General features: G+C 40.3%; 1 protein-coding gene across 2 annotated transcripts in view; it reads right to left on the reverse strand.

Moving 5' to 3' along the window:
• Positions 1-491: 491 nt before the first annotated feature.
• Positions 492-20,264, reverse strand: part of nr1i2 (nuclear receptor subfamily 1, group I, member 2) — a 56,977-nt gene continuing 37,204 nt past the window's right edge. For both annotated transcript variants that reach the window (XM_055216349.2, XM_055216348.2), the window contains 3 exons: positions 2,059-2,175; positions 1,814-1,919; positions 492-1,715 (listed from right to left, as the gene is read on the reverse strand). In XM_055216349.2, coding sequence (XP_055072324.2) covers positions 1,574-1,715; positions 1,814-1,919; positions 2,059-2,175 — 365 coding nt within the window. In that variant the 3' untranslated portion in view covers positions 492-1,573. The remainder of the gene's footprint in view (positions 1,716-1,813; positions 1,920-2,058; positions 2,176-20,264) is intronic.

The following is a 20,264-nucleotide window of genomic DNA, read 5'->3' on the forward strand; positions in this document are numbered from 1 at the left end:
AATGATTTATTTTACATCTTAAAAAATGTCCCCTTTAATAACAACTGAACTCTCAACGTCTGCAACCACTTCATTGTAATGCGCATGCCTTGTTTCGACACAAGATGGCACCAGCAGCGCTTAAGTGTTTGAATTCACTCACTTGTGCACTATATTAGAGAACTATAGGGAATAGTGAATGAGAGTATAGGGGGCTATTTCAGACATTTCAGCCTAAGTTCAGTATCCTACACTTTTCCTGTAGCTACTAATAGTGTTACTTTACTTCATTTTACACTGATTATCATTGTTAACTGTTTTAATGACAAAAATATACATATGATCTTTAAGCCTAGTATACTGTATCACCACTGACAGCATCAGAATCAGTGATTAAAAAAACTCATGGCTTGTTCAAAATTGCAGACATTCAAACATTACACAAAATACAATTAGCTTTGTTTCCAACACAAAAATTCACATGTAATGACAAGCTAACACACATCAAAGAGTCGGCTCTGGTCACTTACATTTTAAAAAGAAAAAATGAAGGATTATGTCTTTTAGCATACAGAATAAGGTTGTCACGACAATCAAGCACATTTCTCACTAGTATTCGAAACATTTTGGGGAAACATATCATAAAGGTATGAACCCAACGGATTGCTGGGTCAAACACAAACCATTTTCTGGGATAATTGAACCCAATAGCTGGGTTTGTGCTTTTTTTGACCCTGAAAATAACCCAGCATGTGTGGACGTGAATCTGAACATGTTTTTCCTGAGGTTTACCCCACCAATACATTTTGTTTTTTACAATCTATTTGTGGAGTATCTGAATCAAACTTTCATCCGACATTGGCACTGGTACAGTATGTATATAATCTGAACACAACGATAGACCAATAAAATAGGTCTACTTACATCATGATGTATTTTAAAACAAATAAATAAACACATTTCTCAAATTTAACATCAATATAAACCATAAACAATAATGTAGTCATCACATTGTGGTTTTATAATTAAAGGTTCGAGAGAGTTTGCAGTCTCTGCTGCCAGTGTAGCCGTCTCACTTATACAGAAAATCCACTGAAGAGTCTTAAAGATCAGGACACAAATCCCTGACTTGTGATCAGTGCTAAGTGCTGGTATATTACCATTCTTGGGGAACATTTATATGAAAGTGACCCAGTTTTACAAACTTAACCTTGAGATTGACTGAGTAAGGCCAAATGTTGGTGCTTATAATCTCAAAATTAGATGATGAGACTTAAGCTTGGATGTGTGGACAGATTCAGAAAATAAAGATTGCTGATCATATCAAATTGCAACACAATTACATTCAGTGAGACAAATATAAAAATACAATTTCACAAGCAGCATTGACTGTATGTGCTGCTGGTCAGTAGTTCAGTAGCTTTAGGCACACATGCCTTGTCCTTGCTAGTCTCGACTGCATTTCAAGGGCCCTTGCGAAATAACTCAATCTTTAGTGTCCTCGGATGAAGGTCAAAGCACCAAAGATCTGCACAGCTCGAATCGCTGCCGATTCCAAGGCCTTTGATAACAACAAGATCTCTTCTGTAAAGACTTAACTGTCCTTGCTTATTATTTCCAGCAATAATGGAGACACTTCTGGCTGAATGTCCTGAATTTTGAGCACCTGTTTTGTGTACTCTTCATTCATAGATCTCATCTCAGTCAGGCACCCTATGATCTTTGGATACAGCAGACTATAGCCAAGGAGAAGATTCGAGGAAAGTTATTGAGTGAAAAATGCTTCGTAGGGCAAATGAACAAAAAGTAAAAGGGAGAATAGTTAGGATCTTACTATTTCTCTGGTTCGGACCTCTTGGACTCAATGTAGGTCTTCAGGGTCACAGCTAGTACTTCTTGGTTATGGTCGATCGCTTTGTGATGCGTTAGGCCAGGGCGATCTAGTATATATACAAAACAGAAAAAACAAATAAGATCTGGTCTTTTAAATGAAATGGACAGGCACTTTGATGTCCCACCCCAACTTCTAAGATCTGTAAGAGACCTGGGGAGCTCACGTAGATGTCAAACTATATGTACCTGGTGAGAAGAGTGAGATGGCCTGCATCAGCACATACTCCTCTTCATGTAAGCGCAGCTTTCGCAAAGTGCAGTGAAAATTCATCATGGGATCCAGCAGATGGCGCTGAAAACCAGCTGTTCAGTGACAACAAATATAGACAAGGATCAAGTTTAAGTAAAAATTGACACACATGCACAAAAATATCGACAAGCCCTCAAAAGAAATTGCATTATTGTGCAAGAAATTAATGATAAAAATTTTTACTGTTTTGCTTAAAGCAGGGGTTTCAAACTTTATGAGGCCATAGACCACCAAAAGTGATTAACCTTTTGTAAGGGAACCCCTACCTAAAGTATATATGAATGTATATATTTTATGTATAGCAAATATAATTGGCTACACTTAGAGTAATGTTGGATGTATGAACCTGAAGAGAAACATTTGCTTATATACTGCACCAACCAACTTTAAAAAATAAATAGCAACTTTACAAGAAATACTGTCTTAGACCCCATGAGTAAGATAAAGGGCAGTGTAATAAGGAAAAAAACAAGTTAAAAGATATAAAGCAATAATAAATAATTTTTTAATGTATGGGAAAAAAAGAGAGATAAACAAATTTCTCTAAAATTGGAGGCCCCCTGGTTAAAAAAACCCTGGCTTAAGGGCTGTGAAAAACGTAAAGGATTAGTCCATTTTCTTTTTAGAAAAAATCCAGATAACTTACTCACCACCATGTCATCCAAAATATTGATGTCTTTCTTTGTTCAGTCGAGAAGAAATTTTTGGGGAAAACATTCCAGGACTTTTCTCATTCTAATGGACTCCAATGGACCCCAACACCCAACAGTTCTAATGCAGGGTAAAATTGCAGTTTCAAAGGACTCCAAACGATCCCAAACGAAGCATAAGGGTCTTATCTAGCCAAACGATTGTCATTTTTGACAAGATAAATTAAAAATATGCACTTTAAACCACAACTTCTCGTCTATCTCCGGTCTATCTCCATTATAATTGCGTAATGACGTAGAAAGGTCACGTGTTACATTTATGAAACGCACATTTGCGGACCATTTTTTAACAATAAACTGACACAAAGACATTAATTTGTATCATTCCACATACAACAACGTCCTCTTTCTCCACACTCGTAAACACTGGGGCTAGTGCTACATAACGATTAATCGCGACTAATCGTTTGCAGAATAAAAGTTTTTATTTACATTATATAAATGTGTGTACTGTGTATAATAATTATGTATATATAAATACATACACATGCATGTATATATATTTAAGAAATATTTACACGTGTATATAATTTTTTATATTTATATATAATTAATATTATGTATAAATATAAATACCTAACATATAAATATATAATTTTCTTAAAGTTATAAATAAATGTGTGTGTATTTATATATACATAATTATTATACACAGTACACACATTTATATAATATAAATAAAAACTTTTATTCTGCAAACGATTAGTCACGATTAATCGTTATGCAGCCCTAAGGTGTAGTTTCGCATACGTCATCCGTGACCTCTTGACGTGACAACGTATTAGGTGAGGTCACGCTGGCTCATCCCACAGCCGGAGGAAGACAGGAAGTTGTGGTTTAAAGTGCATATTTTTCACTTCTCTTGCCAAAAATGACAATAGTTTCGCTACAAAAGACCCTTATGCCTTGTTTGAAATCATTTGAAGTCCTTAGAAACGTCAATTTTAAACTGCATAGAAACTGTTAAGTGTTGGGGTCCATGAAAGTCCATTAAAATGAGAGAAATCCTGGAATGCTTTCCTAAAAAAACATAATTTCTTCTCGACAGAACAAAGAAAGACATCAACACCCCGGATGACATGGTGGTGAGCAAACCATCTGTATCCTTTTCTTCAAGAAAATTGACTAATCCTTTAACGATATACTGTGGGCAAATTTACTAACCTTTTGTGTTGTTAGTTGATGAAAACATCCACTAAATTAAACAGCTGTAAAAATGTATCTGACATAAACCCCAGTATTAATCAAAACCACCAAATCTTCACAAAAATTACATGATTTTAACTCTTTAATGGCCAAGTTCATAAGTGGTGTCTCTAATTTGGGGGAAAACACACATTGTGACATTGATTGTGAACTGGATTTTTTTAAAACCTTTTTTCACATCTTGGACATGTCAAAAATTGGTAAAAACATGGGCTTTGATGCATTTGTAGCATTTATTTAGAACCTCATTTATAAAACTGTGCGTAGGATCCTAACTTAAAGTCTACGTAGGCACAAAAGCTAAAAATGGCATACACCAAAAAATATCAAGACTTATAAAACAAAGCAATGTTCCCTTTATAAATCACAGATCACCTGCAAGTGTGCGTACATGAATCATCCTAATATCCCACCCTGCAAGCCCTTTCTCCTATCAAGTTTGTTTTTTATAAATCACAACCTTTGCGTGGGAACTGGTGTACGCATGTTTCAAGCCCCGTTTTGTGCGTACGCACGCTTTATAAATGAAGCCCCAGGGCTTTACGCAGTGTACGGAGGTTACTCTGCTGCTGCTCTGTGCCCCCGCCCTCCGCATTTGTCATACGTCACTAAGAAAAGTGCGTACACTACGCTAATACTCTCTCATGAATAAAGAGGAGTCTAAGGGCCCAGTCACACCAAAAGCGTTTATGGCAGTTGCAGGCGCCTTTTTTGAATGATATTCTATGGGCAGGGCGCGTTTGCGCGCTGTTTATGCGCGCCGAGCGCCTTGCGTTTTTTTGCCGCCTGCCGCGCACGCGTTTTTGAAGGAGCGCTGAGAGCGGAAACCGCCCGACGTCATTCTTGTCTTTCCATTGTCCAATCGAATGAGGGGAGAGGCGGGCCTTACGTTGTGGTGAGTGAAGTTTACAGTTGCTTTGAAGAACCGGACTCCACTCGCTCACTCTCTCCTGCGTGTTTGTGCACCTCTCACCCTCAAACAAGGTCAGAGCAAGCGCCCTCTTTTTAAAGTTTCTGATAATATGACAGTTAACAGCAAAAGAGCGTTCACGCTTCAATATTTGATTGACAAGACAGTTGACTCGGTGGTTGCTTAGCAATTTGAAAAGCCGCGTCGCACTGCTCTTTTTTGAAAAAAGGCAGTGCGTCGCGCCTTGCGTTTGCAAGCGTTTAAAGCGCTTTTGGTGTGACTGGCCCCTAAGATGGCGGCGCTACCGGAAGATAGTCATCTTCATTAATAAAGTCTTAAATATGGATATTTCTAGAATACAACACTGCACGGATTACCCTCAGAAGACCTTCATTTATCATCCTGGAGCCGTTTGGATCCACTTTGTGAAGAATGGATGCACATCCCCCGGACCCGAAGGTCGTGGACCCCGCAACTCCACATTTAATCCACCGAAAGATCCAAAACATCTTCCACAATAACCGAAAATGTGTTCGTCCGAAAAATGATGGACATATGCATCTCAGACAGCTTCGGGGTGAGTAAATCATGGGTTTAAAGATACAGTTTGTATTATTTTCGCCGATGGATGGCGCCAGATCAAACAACAACAATGATGTTGTTTACTGACGCTCTGAAGCAGCGTGGAATTATGGGATTTGTAGTCTTTAACTCAACCGCTGATGGCCATCAATCAGACGCGAACGAGAAATCACGTTGATGGATAAGGTAATCAAGTCTTATAAATGTTGCGTTTGATGACATCGTTTATTTCATTATGTAAGTTTATATGTAATGTTCAAAACGAAATTTTCAGTCATAGATATTAGGTTAATACAGCACAGAATTAAGTTTTCAACCTACAATCTACAATGATTTTTCAAATAATGTATTGAGAGTACAAATCTTATTGTGAAGTGTCTTAAAATGACCATTTATATTGCTGTACAATACCTTTGATGTGCATATCGTCCGCGGGAAGACGCGCTGATTACAATCGACACACTAATGTTGTGATCAATATAATAGCATACGTATTTTGAAGGGTTACGAATCAAAACAACTCACCCATCGTGTAAAACACAAGCAGGATCAGAATCTCACAATACCTTTGATGTGCATATCGTCCGCGGGAAGACGCGCTGATTACACTAATGTTGTGATCAATATAATAGCATACGTTTTTTGAAATGTTACGAATCAAAACAACTCACCCATCGCGTAAAACACTAGCAGGATCAGAAACTCGGTCTAGTTAAATGTTGTCGTGAAGCTCTCTCCATTCAGCTAATGCAACAACAAATCGATCCTCTCTCGTTTTGTTCCAAACTCTTCTTGGGTCGTTTGGTTGGCCCGTACGCTTACAGGAGCTGACACAACCAGCGGCAAACGGTAAAGAGTTATCCATAAGTCCATAAGCAAGCCTATAGTTCCGCATTTGTCCACAACACTGGCTGCGTCCGAAAACTCAAGGCAGTGAGGACTGTGAGGACTTGTTGCCTCGCTGCCTAATGAGGACATGACTTCGGCCTCGGAGGCATGAAGGCAGCTCAGAGAAAGGCTTTCCAACGCACTTCAAAGGCAGCGTGTTTGAAATATGAACAGAGAGCGCCTTTGTGATAACTAATCACATATTTAAAACTACAATACTTATTTATCGCTAGAAATGCAATCAAAATGTCAAAAAAGTGAAAATATAACTTTATTTGCACTCAATTTGTGATCCAGTCGCTTCCTTGGCCGCCATTTTATTTTTTCGAGCTCGACCAGTGTTATCATGTGGGTTACGTCAGTAAAGGCGGTGACAAAGAGTCACATGGATATTAACGTCATTGACAGGAGACTGCACTGCCCCGTAACAATGTTTTGAATGGAAATTTTATCACGATTTACAAGTAGTTGAAAACATTACAGATATTGATAGTAATCAGCTGGACAAAATATATAACACTGGTCTAGTGGTTTTTGGACATTTTACTGCAAATATCTTACAAATTGCACCTTTAATATCATTTTTGGCCGAACTATCCCTTTAAACGATTTTTAAACTATATTTGTGAACAGCCATTTAGAGATTGCATTTTTATAGATCAGTATACATAATGAAGTCCTCAATTATATTTTTAAATCCTTATTACTGTCTAAATAAAAACTATTGAGACAATAATGAGACCTCATCTGTGATTTGAGGTAAAACAAATGTCTTTTGTGTCTGGTTGAACCTACAGGCCTCATTAAAAACGAACACCTGTTATTAATGACAGCTTTATTAAAACTGGTTGTCAAGAATCTGACACAGGAGATTTTTTAAGACAGATGACTGCCTGTTGGTGCCTGTAACAAACAGTGATAGTAAGGCACACACGTCTATAAGGCTGCTATGGAGACCTACAAGCCTTAATGAACAATGTAATGAGGAAATTAAGAACCGGCCAGGAATCTTTTAACAAGCTCTGACTATGACACATACGAAAATGCAATTGACAAGAAATGCTGCTAAGTAACACACTATCGCCATTTTAAAAGCACATTAAAAATATAGCTGCAAGCAGCGATGGCGGGCCCTCGCACGTTTGTTTACCGCTACACGGTGCCTCCGAGAAAACGATGCACGGTGGGCAAGTGCATCAAGTGGGTAAATATCATGCTGCTACTGACCCATTTAGGTACTGTAGGTAAAAGAAACCCCACATTTTAGACAAACGGGGGCACTAGTGAGCCACTAAATAGACACGCCTTTATCTGACGTTTTTGTCAACACTTAACAGCCGACAAATCTGATGTGTGTGCCAAATTTAAAGTTAATCTAAGCACACCAAGAGCCTTAAATATGCCTGACATAAAAGTAAAGTTTGACACGTTGCCATGGGAACAGCGTTAGAGATGTCAAAAATTCCTTCGCAATTTAGCGTCTACAATGTCTCAGCATCATGTTGACAACTTCTGGTGTGAATTGCATTATTTCCCTAGAAGGAGTATTAAAAAGAACATTGCATGCGACTGTCAGGCTTAAATAAGCCTTTAAAATGAAAGTAAAAAGTTTGACGCGTTGCCATGGGAACAGCGTTTGAGATATCAAAAATCCCTTCACTTTTTTATCATCTCCAATGTCTCGGCATCATGTTGACCACGTTTGGTGTCAATCGCATGAATATCCTAGAAGGAGTATTGAAAAGTTCACTGCATGGGCTTAAATATGCCTTTAAAATGAAAGTAAAGTTTGACGCGTTGTCATGGGAACAACGTTTGAGATATCAAAAATCCCTTCGCAATTTATCATCTACTATGTCTTGGCATCATGTTGACCACTTTTGGTGTCAATCGCATAAACATTCTAGGACGAGTATTTAAAAGAACATCACATGGAACTGTCAAAAAAATCAACCTTTGTGACTGCAACACTTCCTGGCGCCTGGTGGTGGCGCTATACCCGAGACTTACAATAGGCACATCGATGCGATCGGAATCTTCAGACGAACAAACACCCCGCATGTCATCACTATAAGACATTTTTTGCCTTAGATATTAGACACTTCCTGTTTCTCTGATTTCACCATGACTTTGCCGCTTCGCCATGGCAACACCGTTCGAGATATCAAAAATCCCTTCGCAATTTAGCAAGTCCAATGTCTTGACATCATGATCACCACATTTGGTGTCATTTGCATGAATCCCCTAGGAGGAGTATTCAAAAGTTCACCGCATGCATTTTTTAAACAATCCAAAATGGCGGACTTCCTGTTGGGCGGAGCTAAAATGTTAGAGGGCGAAAGTTGTTCGGGTCGATGAGATCTATATGCGTACCAACTTTCGTAAATATGCGTACATGTTTGCCCGATCTGTGCACTCCTGTTTGTTTTTGCATTACAGGGGGCGCTACAGAGCCCCCGTGCCACGCCCGTGTTCCAGCCTTTGGCTTTCGGCGATCACGGACGACTCTGATGTCTGTGCCAAATTTCAAGAGTTTTCGAGTATGTTAAGGCCCCCAAAATGTCCAAAAGTGTTGAAAAAAAAAAAATAAAATAAATAAAAATAAAAAGAAATATAGCTGCAAGCAGCGATGGCGGGCCCTCGCACGTTATTTTTCCGCTACACGGTACGTCCGAGAAAACGATGCACGGTGGGCAAGGGCCTCAAGTGGGTAAATATCAGTGGGCTATTTAATGTTGTTACTGACCCATTTGGGGACTGTAGGTAAAAGAAACCCCACATTTTAGACAAACGTGGGGGGGGGGCTAGTCAGCCACTAAATAGACACGCCTTTATCTGACCTTTTTGTCAACACTTAACTGCCAACAACTCTGATGTGTGTGCCAAATTTAAAGTTAATCCAAACACGCCAAGAGCCTTAAAAAAGCCTTAAATAAAAGTAAAGTTTGACGCGTTGCCATGGGAACAGCGTTCGAGATGTCAAAAATTCCTTCGCAATTTAGCATCTCCAATGTCTCGGCATCATGTTGACCACCTTTGGTGTCAATCGAATGAATATCCTAGAAGGAGTATTTAAAAGTTCACTGCATGGAACTGAAAGGCTTCAATATGCCTTTAAAATGAAAGTAAAGTTTGACACGTTGCCATGGGAACAGCATTCGAGATATCAAAAATCCCTTCGCAATTTATCATCTACAATGTCTCAGCATCATGTTGACCACCTTTGGTGTCAATCGAATGAATATCCTAGAAGGAGTATTTAAAAGAACATCGGATGGAACTGTCAAAAAAATCCACCTTTGTGACTGACACACTTCCTGGCGCCTGGTGGTGGCGCTATACCCGAGACTCACAATAGGCACATCGATGCGATCGGAATCTTCAGACGAACAAACACCCCGCGTGTCATCACAATAAGACATTTTTTGCCTTAGATATTAGACACTTCCTGTTTCTCTGATTTCGCCATGACTTTGTCGCTTCGCCATGGCAGAACCGTTCGAGATATCAAAAATCCCTTCGCAATTTAGCAAGTACAATGTCTCGACATCATGATCACCACGTTTGGTGTCAATCCCATGAATCCCCTAGAAGGAGTATTCAAAAGTTCACCGCATGCATTTTTTAAACAATCCGAAATAGCCGACTTCCTGTTGGGCGGAGCTTAAATGTTAGAGGGCGAAAGTTGTTCGGGTCGATGAGATCTATATGTGTACCAACTCTCGTACATGTGCGTACATTTTTGCCCGATCTGTGCCCCAATGTTTGTTTTTGAATTACAGGGGGCGCTACAGAGCTCCCTTGCCACGCCCGTATTCCAGCCTTTGCATGAGCCTAGTGGCACGCGACTCTGACGTGTGTGCCAAATTTCAAGACTTTTCGAGTATGTTAAGGCTCCCAAATTAGCACAAGTGTTGAAAAAAATAAAAAAAAAAAAAATAATAAATTCGAGCAAAAACAATAGGGCTTCGCACCTTTCGGTGCAGGCCATTCTGGCCTGCTCCTCGGTGCTCGGGCCCTAAATATAGCTGCAAGCAGCGATGGCGGGCCCTCGCACGTTTGTTTACCGCTACACGGTGCCTCCGAGAAAACGATGCACGCTGGGCAAGTGCATCAAGTGGGTAAATATCATGCTGCTACTGACCCATTTAGGTACTGTAGGTAAAAGAAACCCCACATTTTAGACAAACGGGGGCGCTAGTGAGCCACTAAATAGACACGCCTTTATCTGACGTTTTTGTCAACACTTAACAGCCGACAAATCTGATGTGTGTGCCAAATTTAAAGTTAATCTAAGCACACCAAGAGCCTTAAATATGCCTGACATAAACGTAAAGTTTGACACGTTGCCATGGGAACAGCGTTAGAGATGTCAAAAATTCCTTCGCAATTTAGCGTCTACAATGTCTCAGCATCATGTTGACAACTTCTGGTGTGAATTGCATTATTTCCCTAGAAGTAGTATTAAAAAGAACATTGCATGCGACTGTCAGGCTTAAATAAGCCTTTAAAATGAAAGTAAAAAGTTTGACGCGTTGCCATGGGAACAGCGTTTGAGATATCAAAAATCCCTTCACAATTTATCATCTCCAATGTCTCGGCATCATGTTGACCACGTTTGGTGTCAATCGCATGAATATCCTAGAAGGAGTATTGAAAAGTTCACTGCATGCAACTGAAGGGCTTAAATATGCCTTTAAAATGAAAGTAAAGTTTGACGCGTTGTCATGGGAACAACGTTTGAGATATCAAAAATCCCTTCGCAATTTATCATCTACTATGTCTTGGCATCATGTTGACCACTTTTGGTGTCAATCGCATAAACATTCTAGGACGAGTATTTAAAAGAACATCACATGGAACTGTCAAAAAAATCAACCTTTGTGACTGCAACACTTCCTGGCGCCTGGTGGTGGCGCTATACCCGAGACTTACAATAGGCACATCGATGCGATCGGAATCTTCAGACGAACAAACACCCCGCGTGTCATCACTATAAGACATTTTTTGCCTTAGATATTAGACACTTCCTGTTTCTCTGATTTCGCCATGACTTTGCCGCTTCGCCATGGCAACACCGTTCGAGATATCAAAAATCCCTTCGCAATTTAGCAAGTCCAATGTCTTGACATCATGATCACCACATTTGGTGTCATTTGCATGAATCCCCTAGGAGGAGTATTCAAAAGTTCACCGCATGCATTTTTTAAACAATCCAAAATGGCGGACTTCCTGTTGGGCGGAGCTAAAATGTTAGAGGGCGAAAGTTGTTCGGGTCGATGAGATCTATATGTGTACCAACTTTCGTAAATGTGCGTACATGTTTGCCCGATCTGTGCACTCCTGTTTGTTTTTGCATTACAGGGGGCGCTACAGAGCCCCCGTGCCATGCCCGTGTTCCAGCCTTTGGCTTTCGGCGATCACGGACGACTCTGATGTCTGTGCCAAATTTCAAGAGTTTTCGAGTATGTTAAGGCCCCCAAAATGTCCAAAAGTGTTGAAAAAAATAAAAAAAAAAAAAAATAAAAATAATAATCCGAGCAAAAACAATAGGGCTTCGCACCTTTCGGTGCAGGCCATTCTGGCCTGCTCCTCGGTGCTCGGGCCCTAAATATAGCTGCAAGCAGCAATGGCGGGCCCTCGCACGTTTTTTTTACCGCGACACGGTGCCTCCGAGAAAACAATGCACGGTGAGCAAGTGCATCAAGTGTGTAAATACCGGTGGACTATTTTATGTTGTTACTGACCCTTTTGGGGACTGTAGGTAAAAGAAACCCAACATTTTAGACAAATGGGGGCGCTAGTGAGCCACTTAAGAGACACGCCTTTATCTGACCTTTTTGTCAACACTTAACAGCCAACAACTCTGATGTGTGTGCCAACTTTTAGGTTAATCTAAGCACGCCAAGAGCCCTACATATGCCTGAAATAAAAGTCAAGTTTGGGGCATTGCCATGGGAACAACGTTCGAGATATCAAAAATCTCTTCGCAATTTATCATCTACAATGTCTTGGCATCTTGTTGACTACTTTTGGTGTCAATTGCATGATTATTCTAGGAGGAGTATTTAAATGTTCACTGCATGCAACTGTTAGGCTTAAATATGCCTTTTAAATGAAAGTAAAGTTTGACACGTTGCCATGGTAACAGCGTTCAAGATATCAAAAAACCCTTCGCAATTTATCATCTACTATGCCTTGGCATCATGTTGACCACTTTTGGTGTCAATCGCATTAAAATCCTAGAAGGAGTATTTAAAAGAACATCGCATGGAACTGTCAAACCAATCCACCTTTGGGACTGACACACTTCCTGGCGCCTGGTGGTGGCGCTATACCCGGGAGTCACAATAGGTACATCATTGCGATTGGAATCCTTGGCCGAACATACACACTGCATTTCATCCCAATAAGACATTTTTTGCTTTAGATATTAGACTCTTCCTGTTTCTCGAATTCGCCATAAATTTGTTGCCTCGCCATGGCAACACCGTTTGAGATATCAAAAATCCCTTCGCAATTTAGCATCTACAATGTCTCAGCATCATGTTGACCACTTTTGGTGTCAATCGCATGAATATCCTAGAAGGAGTATTTAAAAGAACATCGGATAGAACTGTCAAAAAAATCCAGCTTTGTGACTGACACACTTCCTGGCGCCTGGTGGTGGCGCTATACCCGAGACTCACAATAGGCACATCAATGCGATCGGAATCTTCGGAGGAACAAACACCCCGCATGTCATCACAATAAGACATTTTTTGCCTTAGATATTAGACACTTCCTGTTTCTCTGATTTTGCCATGACTTTGTCGCTTCGCCATGGCAGAACCGTTCGAGATATCAAAAATCCCTTCGCAATTTAGCAAGTACAATGTCTCGACATCATGATCACCACGTTTGGTGTCAATCCCATGAATCCCCTAGAAGGAGTATTCAAAAGTTCACCGCATGCATTTTTTAAACAATCCAAAATAGCCAACTTCCTGTTGGGCGGAGCTTAAATGTTAGCGTGCGAAAGTTGTTCAGGTCGATGAGATCTATATGCGTACCAACTCTCGTACATGTGCGTACATTTTTGCCCGATCTGTGCCCCAATGTTTGTTTTTGAATTACAGGGGGCGCTACAGAGCTCTCTTGCCACGCCCTTTGCCACGGCCTTTGCCCGGACCTGATGGCCAACGACTCTGACGTCTGTGCAAAATTTCAAGAGTTTTTGAGTATGTTAAGGCCCCCAAATTGCCCCGAAACGTAAAAAAAAAATAAAAAAATAATAATAAATATAGCTGCAAGCAGCAATGGCGGGCCCTCGCACGTTTTTTTACCGCTACATGGTGCGTCCGAGAAAACGATGCACGGCGGGCAAGGGCATCAAGTGGGTAAAATATCAGTGGGCTATTTAATGTTCTTTCTGAGGCATTTGGGGACTGTAGGTAAAAGAAACCCCACATTTTAGACAAACAGGGGCACTAGTGAGGCACTTAAGAGACACGCCTGTGTGTGACCTTTTTGTCAACACTTAACAGCCGAAAACTCTGATGTGTGTGCCAAATTTAAACTTAAACTAAGCACGCCAAGAGCCTTAAATATGCCTGAAATTAAAGTAAAGTTTGAAGCGTTGCCATGGGAACAGCGTTCGAGATGTCAAAAATTCCTTCGCAATTTATCATCTACAATGTCTCGGCATCATGTCGACCACTTCTGGTGTCAATCGCATGAATCCCATACGAGGAGTATTTAAAGGTTCACAGCATGTAACTGTCAGCCTTAAATATGTGTAAAAATGAAAGTAAAGTTTAATGCGTTGCCATGGGAACAGCGTTTGAGATATCAAAAATCCCTTCGCAATTTATCATCTACAATGTCTTGGCATCATCTTGACCACTTCTCGTGTCAATCGCATGAAAATCCTAGAAGGAGTATTTAAAAGTTAACTGTATGCAACTGAAAGGCTTAAAAATGCCTTTAAAATGAAAGTAAAGTTTGACACGTTGCCATGGGAACAGCGTTTGAGATATCAAAAATCCCTTCGCAATTTATCATCTACAATGTCTCGGCATCATCGTGACCACTTTTGGTGTCAATCGCATGAAAATCCTAGGAGGAGTATTTAAAAGAACATTGCATGGAACTTTCAAAAAAATCCAGCTTTGTGACTGACACACTTCCTGGCGCCTGCTGGTGGCGCTATACCCGGGAGTCACAATAGGCACACCGATGCGATCGGAATCTTCAGACGAACAAACATCCCGCGTGTCATTACAATAAGACATTTTTTGCCTTAGATATTAGACACTTCCTGTTTCTCTGATTTCGCCATGACTTTGCCGCTTCGCCATTGCAACACCGTTCGAGATATCAAAAATCCCTTCGCAATTTAGCAAGTCCAATGTCTTGACATCATGATCACCACGTTTGATGTCATTTGCTTGAATCCCCTAGGAGGAGTATTCAAAAGTTCACCGCATGCATTTTTTAAACAATCCAAAATGGCGGACTTCCTGTTGGGCGGAGCTAAAATGTTAGAGGGCGAAAGTTGTTCGGGTCGATGAGATCTATATGTGTACCAACTTTCGTAAATGTGCGTAAATTTTTGCCCGATCTGTGCCCCAATGTTTGTTTTTGCATTACAGGGGGCGCTACAGAGCTCCCTTGCCACGCCCGTGGTCCAGCCTTTGCCCGGACCTGATGGCCGACGACTCTGACGTCTGTGCCAAATTTCAAGACTTTTCGAGTATGTTTAGGCACCCAAAGTGCCCAAAAGTGTTAAAAAAAAATAATAATAATAATAAAAAAAATAATAAAAAAAATAATAATCCGAGCAAAAACAATAGGGCTTCGCACCTTTCGGTGCAGGCCATTCTGGCCTGCTCCTCGGTGCTCGGGCCCTAAATATAGCTGCAAGCAGCGATGGCGGGCCCTCGCATGTTTGTTTACCGCTACACGGTGCCTCCGAGAAAACGATGCACGGTGGGCAAGTGCATCAAGTGGGTAAATATCATGCTGCTACTGACCCATTTAGGTACTGTAGGTAAAAGAAACCCCACATTTTAGACAAACGGGGGCGCTAGTGAGCCACTAAATAGACACGCCTTTATCTGACGTTTTTGTCAACACTTAACAGCCGACAAATCTGATGTGTGTGCCAAATTTAAAGTTAATCTAAGCACACCAAGAGCCTTAAATATGCCTGACATAAAAGTAAAGTTTGACACGTTGCCATGGGAACAGCGTTAGAGATGTCAAAAATTCCTTCGCAATTTAGCGTCTACAATGTCTCAGCATCATGTTGACAACTTCTGGTGTGAATTGCATTATTTCCCTAGAAGGAGTATTAAAAAGAACATTGCATGCGACTGTCAGGCTTAAATAAGCCTTTAAAATGAAAGTAAAAAGTTTGACGCGTTGCCATGGGAACAGCGTTTGAGATATCAAAAATCCCTTCACTATTTATCATCTCCAATGTCTCGGCATCATGTTGACCACGTTTGGTGTCAATCGCATGAATATCCTAGAAGGAGTATTGAAAAGTTCACTGCATGCAACTGAAGGGCTTAAATATGCCTTTAAAATGAAAGTAAAGTTTGACGCGTTGTCATGGGAACAACGTTTGAGATATCAAAAATCCCTTCGCAATTTATCATCTACTATGTCTTGGCATCATGTTGACCACTTTTGGTGTCAATCGCATAAACATTCTAGGACGAGTATTTAAAAGAACATCACATGGAACTGTCAAAAAAATCAACCTTTGTGACTGCAACACTTCCTGGCGCCTGGTGGTGGCGCTATACCCGAGACATACAATAGGCATGGCAACACCGTTTGAGATATCAAAAATCCCTTCGCAATTTAGCAAGTCCAATGTCTTGACATCATGATCACCACATTTGTGTCATTTGCATGAATCCCCTAGGAGGAGTATTCAAAAGTTCACTGCATGCATTTTTTAAACAATCCAAAATGGCGGACTTCCTGTTGGGCGGAGCTAAAATGTTAGAGGGCGAAAGTTGTTCAGGTCGATGAGATCTATATGTGTACCAACTTTCGTAAATGTGCGTACATGTTTGCCCGATCTGTGCACTCCTGTTTGTTTTTGCATTACAGGGGGCGCTACAGAGCCCCCGTGCCACGCCCGTGTTCCAGCCTTTGGCTTTCGGCGATCACGGACGACTCTGATGTCTGTGCCAAATTTCAAGAGTTTTCGAGTATGTTAAGGCCCCCAAAATGTCCAAAAGTGTTGAAAAAAAAAAAAAAAAAAAAATAATGACAAATATAGCTGCAAGCAGCGATGGCGGGCCCTCGCACGTTTTTTTACCGCTACACGGTGCCTCCGAGAAAACGATGCACGGTGGGCAAGGGCATCAAGTGGGTAAATATCAGAGGACTATTTTATGTTGTTACTGACCCATTTGGGGACTGTAGGTAAAAGAAACCCCACATTTTAGACAAACGGGGCGCTAGTGAGCCACTTAAGAGACACGCCTATGTCTGACCTTTTTGTGCACACTTAACAGCCGACAAATCTGATGTGTGTGCCAAATTTAAAGTTAATCTAAGCACGCCAAGAGCCTTAAATAATCCTGAAATCAAAGTAAAGTTTGACGCGTTGCCATGGGAACAGCGTTTGAGATATCAAAAATCCTTTCGCAATTTATCATCTACAATGTCTCAGCATTATGTTGACCACTTTTGGTGTCACTTGCATGAATATTCTAGAAGGAGTATTTAAAAGAACATCACATGGAACTGTCAAAAAAATCCACCTTTGTGACTGACACACTTCCTGGTGCCTGGTGGTGGCGCTATACCCGGGAGTCACAATAGGCACATCGATGCGATCGGAATCTTCAGACGAACAAACACCCCGCATGGCATCCCAATAAGACATTTTTTGCCTTAGATATTAGACACTTCCTGTTTCTCTGATTTCGCCATAAATTTGTCGGCTCGCCATGGCAGAACCGTTCGAGATATCAAAAATCCCTTCGCAATTTAGCAAGTCCAATGTCTCGACATCATGTTCACCACTTTTGGTGTCAATCGCATGCATCCTCTAGGAGGAGTATTTAAAAGTTCACCGTATGCATTTTTGAAACCATCCAAAATGCCCGACTTCCTGTGGGGCGGAGCTAATAGGTTTGATTGTGAAAGTTGTTCGGGTCGATGGGATCTATATACGTACCAACTCTCGTACATGTGCGTACATGTTTGCCCGATTTGTGCACCAATTTTTTTTTGCATTATGGCGGACAGGAAGTAGGTTGACGGTAGATACTCTCTCCACTCAAAGTTTTGTCTACTCTATTATCATTGCACTCTAACTTTAATGTCAGGGAATTAAACAAGGTCTTTTGTAAATATGCCCAAACCATCAAAACAACTGCCCAAAGACCGTGATGCCTCTGAGAGGGCGACCAGTCATTTAGTTGACACTGGCATAGGTGCTAGTGCTAGCGCTAACTCTGAAGGGACTTCTTTTCTGATGACTGAAGCTTTGTTAAAGAGTATTTCTGCGGCGGTTGCTGAGGAGGGTAAGCGCATTTTACGATCAGTAAACGAGTCGCTTGGGAAACTTGAGACTAAAGTGGATAATATGATGAAGAGTATTGATGATGTCGCGGCTACGACAACGGCACTTGTTGCTCGCCAAGCCGAGGCTGAAACGCGCATCTCCCAGCTGGAGGATGACATCGCTCCGATAAAAGACAGAGTGGACGCGTTGGAAAAAGTAAATAAGGAGCTGAAAGATAAAGTATCGGAATTGGAATGCCGGCAGAGGCGGAAGAACATCAGGCTGTTAAATCTGAAGGAGTCTATAGAAGGGAATGACCCGCTCGCGTTCTTCGAGGTGTTTATTCCCAAGCTCCTGCAGCTACCCGTCCAGGCTATTTCCATTGACCGTGTTCATCGGGGTCTTCGAGTACCTGAAGAGGATCGCCCGCGCGCCGTGATCATCAAACTTCAACATTCTAGAGATGTTGTGAAGATAATGACAGCAGTGAAACGTCTTGGGAATCTTCAGTATGAGGGTCGGTTACTGCGCATAGTGCCAGATGTACCTCCAGAGGTTCGGGCTGCAAGACGTGCATTTAACATGGTTTGTGCGGAGCTTATTAGGAGGAACATACGTTTCAGGATGGCTTATCCAGCTATCCTGTCATTCAAGGTAAACGAAACGCAAAAGTCATTCAAGGACCCTATTAAGGCCAAAACTTTTCTTTCAACCCTGACTTGACTGGTAAAGTAGTCTTTACTTATTAATGTGATTATGAGTGCTTTTTTGCCCCTTCTAGTCTCTTTGCTGATAGTTATGTGTAATGGGGCACAGTAGTATTATGCAATACACGATACATCTAAAGTGGAGAGTTGATAACTGGATACTGTGAATAGATGGTTTTCTCTCTTTCTTTAATTTTATGTTTTTTTCTTTTTTTTGTTATTTTTTTCTTTTTTTGCTCACAGGGTGTTGTAATAAAAAGGAGAATATGGTCCCAGGTTTTTCTGTATGATATATACTTCTATAATTAAGTGTGAATATGATTCTATCATAAATTATGGGAGTGACAGATAGAAATTGGAGTATTGAAAATGAGGAATTTGAACAGTACTTCTGTACATCTAACAGCATAAGCTGTGATTATTATAATCCTGAAGATTTGAAACAAAATGATGACTTTTCTTTTTCTCTAATGCATCTAAATATTAGAAGTCTTAAAAAACATCATGATGACCTTGTTGCACTTCTTGCTAGCATTGGGAAAAGTTTTGATATAATTGGTTGCAGTGAAACTTGGATGAGTGAGCAAACCTTTTTGGATATTTATAAAATAGAAGGATACTCAATGTACTGTATTAATAGGCAGGGTAGAATTGGAGGAGGGGTATGTTTATATGTAAATTCACTTTATTCTGTAAAGGTGCGCCATGATTTGTCAGTTAGTGATGGTTATACCGATTCGTTATTTCTAGAGGTTAAAATGTCAAATGGCTCATCTATCGTTATTGGAATAATTTATCGACCACCAAACTCTGATTATGAAACATTCAGAATCCACTTTGATAATCTTCTTTTTAGTATAAATCAGATGAATAAAAATAGTATTATTTTGGGAGATTTTAATATTGACATTTCTAAAGAAGATATAAAGGGAATTGATTTTATAAATATGCTTTATTCCTCATCATTCTTTCCTACGATTGATAAATACACACGTGTCACAGAGAGTAGTAGGTCTAAAATTGACAATATTATAACAAATATTCAAAACACTGACTGTAAATCAGGTGTATTATATTCTGACATCTCTGATCATTATCCTGTGGTTTTTTTCACAAACTGGATAAAAAGAGTATCTGATCCATGCATTGATAGGAAGGTAAAAGTTCTTAATAATAAAACATTAGCAAATCTAATTCAACACCTCCAGAGTAAAAGCTGGGATGAAATATATAATGCTAGTGATCCTAATTACGCTTATAATTTCTTAATTGGTGTACTAACTGATGCTATCAATGCGATTATTCCAGAAAAGATATTCAAACAAAAAAAGGAATCTCATCCGTGGATCACTAAAGGAATCCTAAAGTCTATCCAGAAGAAGGATAAACTTTACAAACAATATAGGAAGAATCCAAATAGTAATAATAAAATCTTATATACACAGTACAAAAATAAATTAACAAGTTTAATACGAGATAGCAAAGCGAATTATTTCACTGTTCGTCTCAAAACTGCTTCGGGGGATCAGAAGAAATCCTGGAAGGTGTTGAATGAGATACTTGGCCGTAGTAAAAAATCCTCGGTTATCCCTGACACCGCTGTGCCAACCCAATCAGATAACTA

This window comes from Misgurnus anguillicaudatus, chromosome 17, assembly GCF_027580225.2.
Source record: "Misgurnus anguillicaudatus chromosome 17, ASM2758022v2, whole genome shotgun sequence".
Taxonomy (NCBI): domain Eukaryota; kingdom Metazoa; phylum Chordata; class Actinopteri; order Cypriniformes; family Cobitidae; genus Misgurnus; species Misgurnus anguillicaudatus.